The sequence below is a fragment of the Nannospalax galili genome, unplaced genomic scaffold (genome assembly GCF_000622305.1).
Source record: "Nannospalax galili isolate Female #2095 unplaced genomic scaffold, S.galili_v1.0 scaffold2920, whole genome shotgun sequence".
Classification (NCBI taxonomy): domain Eukaryota; kingdom Metazoa; phylum Chordata; class Mammalia; order Rodentia; family Spalacidae; genus Nannospalax; species Nannospalax galili.
Genome location: NW_008346103.1, coordinates 107,173 through 116,489, shown reverse-complemented (window position 1 = coordinate 116,489; position 9,317 = coordinate 107,173). Strand labels below are relative to the sequence as shown.

The window sequence follows — 9,317 nt, the reverse complement described above, 5'->3', positions numbered from 1 at the left end:
TCGCATTTTAAAACTCAGACCTGCTAGCCACATGCCTGGCTTAGCTGTTTGTATTGTAAAGGAGATCATCAACAGTCAGCATAATATGTCCTGACACATTCTCTTAATTATTAAACATGTTTGTGCACACTACACTTCAGTGCCCTGGAACAAACTCAAGCTGCTTGGCTAAGTTATGGTTCTGCATGGTTGCCTACACGTGACATCCGGAGGTGGGACCTGCATAGAGGCAGCATTCTGTGCCACAGGGCTTTAAGCCTGCATTTCTTATGTGGCTGCTTGTTTGTTTGATGTTTGTTGTTTCTATTTGTTTTTGAAACAGGGTCTCACTGTGTAGCCCTGGTTGGCCTGGAACTCACTATATAGACTAGGCTGGCCTTGAACTCACAGAGATCCACCTGCTCCTGCCTCCCAAGAGCTGGGATTAAAGGCGTGTGCCACCATGTACTTCTTATGTTGAACTATTACAGCTGGTTTTCGAACTCACAGAGATCCACCTGCTCCTGCCTCCCAAGAGCTGGGATTAAAGGCATGTACGTCTTATGTTGAACTATTACAGCTGGTTTTGGTGCTGGTCACCCCCAGTTGTTTTAGGAGATTGTGCGGCCTGGAACCTGCCCAGAGTTGAGCTAAAGCACCTTAATCAAAACAAAACTAATCAGGAGAAAATTTTTTTAAAAATTTTAAAAGAGGAAGGACAGTCAACTAGTCAACTGAACAGTTTTGTTCCAACCCATCTGCCAAAGCAGAACCAGTCAAGGCAGGACCCTGCTGCCTAGCACCGACCTCCAAACACATGGACATTGTCCTTCAGCACCGTTGTCATCTGGAGCTCCTGAATCTTCGAGCAGCGACCTTTGGGCAATAGAACGATGATGTCCATGTTCTTGGCCCCTTGAACACTCTCAATGGCAGCACTCCCTGTGTCCCCAGCAGTTCCTAGAAAGGAGACTTTTCCTTTTAGAACAAGGGGAGTAGATAGGGAAAGAAATGGACCTTAAAACATTGTTGCCCGATGCAGCCACATCAACTTTCAAGACTTGGAATACAGGAAATTAGTACTTAGCCTAAGGTCCATGACTATGTGGATAAAATTCAGGACATCAATGAGTAATCTACCCACTTAAAAATATTATTCTGAGAAGGATGCACAGCCTCGATCTGATTGACAAAGGGGACTGCGATGGTTAATTTAGTCAGCTTGATGGGATTTAGAAGCACCATGGAAACACATCTCTAGGCATGTCTATAAGAGTGTTTCCAGAAAGGTTTAACAGAAGAGGGAAGACCTAACATTATTGTGGGTGGCACCATCATGGGCTGTAGTCCTGAACCAAATGAAAGGAGAAAGCAAGCTGAGCACCGGCGTTCATCTCTCTCTGCTTCCTGCCTATGGGATGCAATGTGACCAGCTACCCCACATTCCTGCTGCTATGCCTTTCCTGCTATGATGAACCTTCAAACTGTAAGCCAGAATAAACCCTTCCTTCATTAGGTTGCTTTTTCAGGTATTTTGTCACAGAGATGGGTAAAGTAATTAATACAGGATTGGTGGCATAAGAGGCTAGGATCTTCACTCTGGAAGAAATCATAACATAAGTCTCGAGCGATTCAGTCAAAAACATCCTGTAACATGTGGACATCCTCAGGTTGGGGCACTAGGGGGGCTCTGCTCTCATGCCCATACCACCTACCTACAACAATGGTGACATGTCTTTTCCTCTTTTGCAGGAAGTACTGTAGGAACTGTGCTGTACATGACAGGGACAGGTCCTTGAAGGCATATGTGACCCCATGCCACAGCTCCAACACGTTCAGCCCATTCTTCAGTCTGCAAAGATGAACCACTTCTTTGTGGTGGAATCTGCTGAAGGCTTGGTCAATTAGACCTATGAAAACAGGATTTGGATGACAGGTGAAGGGCATTATCTTCTCAAGTCCTTATCCGGTCTCTTTAAAGTCTTCATCTCCCCCTACCAACTAAAAAGCCCAGAAAATTTTATCTTAAATGATATATTTAGGAACAGAATTGCATATACCTTAAAAGAGGCATGCACTGAAAAGTTTCCATTTTTCATTTTATATATATCTTCATTGTTTGAGTTTTTTTAAAAAAATAAGCATGCATTCCAATATAGAATCAATTACATAGTCATAGAACTAACAAATCAATGTCTCTGTCTCTTAATTTTCCTTCCTAAAAATGGAATGATTTTGTTTGTTTTTTATAATACGAAATCTTACATCTGTGACACCAGGACCTGGGCATGGTTGATATATAAACCTATCAACAGCAGAGGAGCCTACAACTGAACTTCTCAAACTTTGATTGGTGAGCCAAGCACCTGGGATCTTGTTAAATGCCAAGGCTGGGTCATTAGGTGTGAGTATGACTGAGAAGTCTGACAAGCGCCCAGGCAATGTTACCACTGTTGGCTACTGGACCACATTCTGAACGGTCCTCTCCCCTCCCCAACCCAAAACACCTACCATCACCTGTGATGGATAGCTTTAGTGTCAACTTGACACACCTGGGTTGAGGGAGCCTCAGTTGGGGAATTGCCTCTATTGGACTGGCCTGTGGCCATGTCTGAAGGGCATCTTCTTGATGAGTGATGTGGGAGGGCCCAGCCCACTGTGGGTGGTGCCACCCCTGGGCATGTGGGCCTGTGTTGCATAAGAAAGCAGGCTGAGCAGGGGCCAAGGGAGCAAGCCTGTAAGCAGTGTTCCTCCATGGCCTGTGCTCCAGCTCCTGCCTCCAGGTTCCTGCCCTGAGTTCCTACCTTGGGCTCCCTGATGAACTGCGTGCGACCTGGGAGATGTAAGACAAATAAACCCTTTCCTCCCCAAGTTGGTACTGGTCAGAGTGTTTTGTCACAGCAATGAAGAATCAAACCATGACATCATCTTACGGATTTTCTTCCTGCTACTCAAAGTGTGATCTATGACAATAGCAGTGGTTCTATGGTTCTATCTGGGCCCTTGATTTTTTTTTTTTTTTTAACCTGAGATCCCTGGGGGAAATTTGTAGCACATTATGTCTTGAGACAAGATGTTCCAGGACTTTCAAAGTTCCTTCTGGGATTATCACTCAGCAAGACAAAATAGCAATTTGGGTGTCCTGGCGCTTACACAGGGGGAGACACTCCTCAGTGTGCAAGCATTCAGGGTGACTGAAAAATCCTTAGTATGGAAGAGGGTTTTATTTATTTAAAGAAATAAAGAAAATTTCAGCAGATTACTTTGTTCATCTCACTGGGGGTGAGAGCTGGAATAGAGGAACTCTCTCAGATACTTCTAATTTGAAATTCTAGAATCAAGAAAAAGCTCAAGGGGCTGGAGAGATGGCTCAGAGTTTAACTGGGGGCTCTTGTAGGACCCGGGTTCAGTTCCCAGCACCCACATGGCAACTAACACCTGTAACTCCAGTTCCAGGGGATCCAATGCCCTCTTCTGACCTCCGAGGGCATTGCAGGACACAGGAGCATTTACAATACACTGATACACATAAAAATAAAAATAAATAATGCTGGGCGTGGTAGCTCACACCTTTAATCCCAGCCCCAGGAGGCAGAGGCAGGTGGATCTCTGTGAGGTCGAGTACAGCTTGGTCCACATAGTGATTTCAAGGCAGGATGGGACTAGGGAGACCCTGCAAAAAACCAAACCAAACCAAACCAAAATAAATTAAAAAAAAACTTTTTTTAAAAAAGATAAGCTCAAAAAAGCTGCAGAAATGCAACTAGAGGTTTTCTAGTGGTTGGGTTTACAACTTGGGGAGGGGTTGTGGTGCTGAACTGGGGGCGGGGAACTCCTTACCACTTAAGTCATCTCTTGGAATGAGCTCTGGGCCAATGAAGAGGGCACACAGTTCCTTGACCAGGCTGGGATAGGAAAGTGTGCTCCAGTGACACAGGGTCTCTCTGTCCAGCTGTGGGAGCTCCTCTGGTATGTAGAGACCTCCATCCGGTGCATAGCCAGAGAAGAGGGCCCCCTCAAAGTTGACCCGTGGGGCCATGCCCCTGGTGCTGATGTACCACATGATGTTGGAGGCCTGCAGAGGGAACAGTCTCAGAGGTAGCTGGTTTTCAAGCTCCCAGCACCCTACCAAGTGAAACTGAGTACAAACAGTCCTTTCACCTGGCCTCAGCCATTACTCTCTGGGGTGTGTGTCTCAGACATGGAGATGGCAGCCCTAACTTGAGTCTCATATCAGTTTTGCCATATAAAAATTATGATCCTTCCTATCAAAATTCCACTGATCCCAAAACCTTAAAGAGTAGGTACTGGAGCATTCTGAGAATAGAGAAAGCACAGCCCTCAACAGTGACAAAGCTTGGTGTGAATGAAGATAACAGCCACAGCAGGCACGGGCGGGTGACAGTCCTCTGGGTAAGGGGAAGGTCAGCTCATGTGCTCGGCCCTTTGAGAGCCAAACAGGTCCACTTCTGCTTAAGAAACAGCCATCTTTAGTGGTTATTTAGAGACAGTGCATATAACTTAGTGGATCTAAACTTTAGTCCTTTTTTGGAATCAATCTGGAAGCTTAAATCAATGAAATTGGAATAAACAGAATGAGATTAGCATATGGAAGAAATCAGCTGGCAAAAGGGATGACTGTAGATTTCTAAACCCAGGCCACAAGTAAAAGATGCAGCAAGAAAGGAAAGAGCCTAGGGTACGCACATGAGCAAGGGGAACACACTACGCAGATCCCCCTCTAAGGTCACCCTCCAGCACAGCGCTCTTGACCTTTAACCTGGCCTGGCCCACTGCTTCCTTCTTGAACTTACACTATTTCTTTTTAAAAAATATTTTTTAAAAAATCTATTCTTTGACAATTTCATACATTTATATGATGTATTTCAGTTTCTCACCCATTACTCGCTCTTATCTTCCTCTCCTGCTGAACCCTTTCTTCCTCCCAACAAGTCCCTTTCCTACATTCATGTTTTCTGTTTTGTTTTTCTGGCCCACTGAATTTAATCAGGATTGCTTCCATGGACATGGATGATTTACAGGAGCAAGGAAAACTTAGCCAAGGAGCAGCCACTAGAGATGACTCCCCCTCCCTCAGAAAACATTAACCGTCAATAGTTCCTCAGGGAGGGGGAGCGCTTCATGACACCTCTCTCATTTGGAAGTATACTAATTTTTTTTTTATGAAGATTCATTTTATTTTTTAATTATGTGTGTTTGTGTGTCTGTGTGTCTATGTGTCTATGTGGAGGATATGGGCATGTGAGTGCTGGTGCTTCACAGAACCACCAGCATATGGAGGCCAGAAGCATTAGATCCCCCTGACATGGAGCCACAGGTGGCTATGAGCCACCCAATGTGGGTATTGGGAACTAAACTTGGGTCCTCTGCAAGAAAGAGTACACATGCTCCTAACTGCTGAGTCTTCTCTCCAGCCTCTCCTTTTAAATTTTTTAAAAAATTCCTTTGATTTCTATGTGCCTGGTTGTCTGTATGTATACCATGTGCATGAAGGAGCCTGTGGAGGCCAGAAAAGGCATCAGAATTCCTGAAACTGGAGTTACAGGCAGTGAACTGTCTGATGTGGGTTCTGGGAACCAAACCTGGGTTCTGTGTAAGAGCAGCAAGCACTCTTAACTAGTGAGCAATCTTCTTCAGTCCCAGTATACTATTTCTTGATAAACGGTCTCTACTATTACCCACGTGCCCAATTCCTAGTTACAGGACACAAGAACCTGGAAACCCCAGTGGGTGCCCAGTGGATCCTGAAATCCACCAATAACACCAGCAGTGAAGGCAGGGTTGAGAATAGGGGACCAAGTCATTTCAGTTTATCTGAGACTTCCCTGGTTTTAAAATTGCAAGACCCATGTCCTAGGAAACCCTTCAATCCTAGGCAAATGAGGTTGGTTGGGCATTGTTGATAAGCAGTGCACTATCTCTCAGCCTAATTGTTAGAAAGCTAGTAGCACAGCTTACATGCTGCCTGTAAAGCTCTCTAGCCATGGCTAATTAACTCTGGCTACTTGGCACGAAGCTGGGGCTCTCTGGTTCTTTGGCTGGGAGAGAGATCACAGCAGAATTCAGGGTTTCCAGTGTTAAGGCCCGATAGTAACTTTGCGGATGAGTTTGTCTAGATACAGCCTGATCTGACACTGACTTAGAAGAATTCTGGTTCCTTTTGAGTTTCCTCTCTCCTCTCCCTGTTGGATTCCAGGGCCTTATGCATGCTAGGCAGCTGCTCTTCCACCAATGTACATCTCCAGCCCTGAAATTGTGGCTTCCTATTCCATCTCTGTGATATTATTATTATTATTATTATTATTACTGTTAGAGGCAGGGTCTCCCTGTAGCCCCAGCTGGCCTAGAACTTGCTATGTAGACCAGGCTGGCATCGAACTCACAGAGATCTGCCTGCCTCTGCCTCCCAAGTGCTGGGATCTGACACCTGTGGTTCCACTGTGAATCCTATATGAGCTGCTATGTCCTACTCTGTTGCCTACAAATGCACAGGCATCCAATTCAGAGACAGGGACCAGCTAATAATCTACCAGGCAAGTCTGACCTTTTGATATTACGACATGACATTGCCATCTACAAAGTTCAATCTCCAGAACTGTGCAATCAAGTTAAGGGGAAAAAAATCACATAATGTTTGAAGCAAGTTCACCATTGTGCGTAGGGCCACATTCATCGCCATCATACACCGGGCAGGCCTGAATCCAGGAATCTTTTGAAAGTGAAAACAGCATAGATACAGTTATGCTGGGACAGAGGGTATAAGCAGACCTGTTTGGCAATTTGGAACATACAGTCAACATACAGACAAGAATCCATGTCAAAATAAAATGAAACCAAGGTAACCCCAAAAGCCAAATGCAGTGGATAAGAAGTACAGGTACAGTCACACCCAGGCGAGAGAATTACAGACCACCACCAATAAGCTGATTAAAAGGGAAAGGAGTCCTTCATTGATTAGCACTCGACTGAGAGTACCTGGTGCTTCACAAAACTCTCAGTGCTGAAGCTCTGGGGCATGATTTTATAAAGGCAACCCCCCCCCAAATCACAATAACAGTTTGGACTAGATGGAGGTCAGATAGACCTTGCTACAGTAGTTATTTTGGTTATAGTCTAGCCATAGTCAGGGTCATGAAAAGCCCTGGCTGTTTTGCTGGAGGAGGCTGGCAGCTGGAAAGAATGCCAAAGCACAACCTAGAGTCAGGACTGGCCCAGGACAAAATGTTTTTTTTTTTCTGGTACTTCAGTACAGTGTCTCTGACAACAGAAACACGGTCAGGAAGGTAGAGGCTTAGCAGTACCTTCAGTAAAGATGGGAGATGCTGTATTATCTGTAATTCTGTGGACCGGGTTAGCACCTATGCCAACTGCCCTGAAATCCTTGCTGCATAACTTCATACCAGTCTGAAGCTAGCTGCAAGTGAGCTGCCAAAACAGAAACAAACCAACTGCTGCAGGTGCAGGCACAAAGCAGAAGCAGGTGGCGCTACAAGGGAGTATTTTCCCAAAGCCTTCCCCTGAGTGGAATGGATCACATGGTGCCTGGGCACTGGGATGGGTTCTGGTGTCTTCAGTCTTAGGACGTAGCTAAGGAACAAAGTCAAGATGCTGGCTGGAGTTCTGCATCTGTGGTGCAAGGAGCTGGCCTGATTAGCACAGGCCCATGCTCTTCACAGGCGCAACGACTTGATTCTGCCCAAGGACGTGAAGGGACCGCCTTCCCAGGCTAACAGGCCGAACTACAAGAAATTCACCAGATGGGGGTCATTTCTCAGCAAAGCAGAGAAACAAAATCAGCTGCCACAAGATGTGGTGGTTGAAGTTAAGGAAGAAAAAGCAGTTTTGTTACTTGAGGGCTCTGAACTCAGGCTCTTGGGTCTCCTCTGGATCTTATTCCAGGGCGGAGATGACAGAAAAGCTGCCGATCACCAGGATAAAGAGTCGGTTTGGGCTTCCGGGAAGGCATGGAGACTTGGCACCCAGCTGTCAGTCACATCACTGGAGTTCAAGGCAGGGACTCGGCCGGGGAGGGAGGCCTATACCTCCCAAGGCTCCGCTCCCAGCCCCTGAACGCCCCGTACCTTCCGGGTTTCGGAGTCCTCGGAGTCCTAGGAGTCCTCGGCAGCGCACTGCCCCATCCCTGCGGGAGGTGTGCGGGGCAGGGCGGGGCGGGGCGGGGCGGGGCGGGGCGGGGCGGGGCGGCCCTGGCCTGGAGGCGGTGGGGAGAGAGAGAGCTCCGCCTAGCGCGAGCCGTGGAAGTTGCTTTAAAAGCTTGCACAAGAAGGAACTTGGATGAGCGCGCCCAAGTTGGGAGGGGGCGTGGGAAGAGCCAGAAATAAAGGCGTAGAAGCCACCAGTTCTCACTGGGAGCCTTGCAAGCCCTTTATCCGCGTTCAGACTCCATCTTCACAGCTCTACCCAATGCAATAAAAGCCCAGGGTTTTGTTTTGTTTTGTCTTACATGTATGTAAGTGCAGGCACGAGTAATGGGGGCGGGGCGCAGAAGAGGGTGTCAGATCCCCTGGAGCTGGAGTTAAGGGCAGTCGTTAATTATCATATGAGTGCTGGGAACTGAACCCAGGCTGTCTGCAAGAACAGCCAGTGCTCTTGACCTCTGAGCCATCTCTCCAGCCCCGATTTTTTTAAAAAGTTTTTTGTTTTGCTTTTGCTTTTTGTATTTTTTGTGAGAAAACAAGAGGGCAAGATGGAAAGGTGAAAGACCCTCTGTCCTTGGGCCTTCATGGCTCTCCTCTGCCTTAAATCCAAGGGCTTGACAAGCTCTCCATTTCTCATTGGTGATAAAAATCCACTAGATGGTGCATCAGCTTAGCTCAAAAAATTCCTTATATGAAAACACCTTTTCTTAAGCACAGGGTAAAATCCTGACTCCCTATATCTCATCTTCCCTTATCTCCCCTCTCCTCTTCTTGCCTGGAACTCACTATGTAGCCAAGAATGATCTTGGAATCCTGATCTTCTGTCTCTATCTCTGTTCCCTGAATGCTGGGATTTACAAGCACGTGCCCCCACCCTTTTTGTTTTTTTTTGGTTTTTTGGTCCTTTTGAGAAAGGTCTCCTTGTAGCCTCAGTTGGCCTGGAACTCACTATGTACACCAGGCTGGCCTTGAACAGGCCACCTGCCTCTGCCTCCCAAGTAATAGGATTAAAGTCCTGTGCTACCAGGCCAGCACCCCCTACCCTTTAAAAACATTTTTTTTTTAATTTTATGTGTATGTGTGTATTGCCTGAATGTAGGCAAGTGCACCCGTGTCATGCAATGTCCCCGGTGGCCAATAGAGGCTGTTGGATCCCCTGGA

The 9,317-nt window shown here is 46.5% G+C and overlaps 1 protein-coding gene across 1 annotated transcript; it reads right to left on the bottom strand.

Moving 5' to 3' along the window:
• Positions 1-786: 786 nt before the first annotated feature.
• On the bottom strand, positions 787-8,187 carry LOC103741709 (threonine synthase-like 2; the record flags this gene model as incomplete). Its single annotated transcript, XM_008842627.3, is given in 4 exon segments — positions 787-939; positions 1,695-1,889; positions 3,820-4,054; positions 8,082-8,187. Coding segments are annotated over 3 exon segments (571 nt in total), but the record flags the coding sequence as incomplete, so codon positions are not given.
• Positions 8,188-9,317: the final 1,130 nt, after the last annotated feature.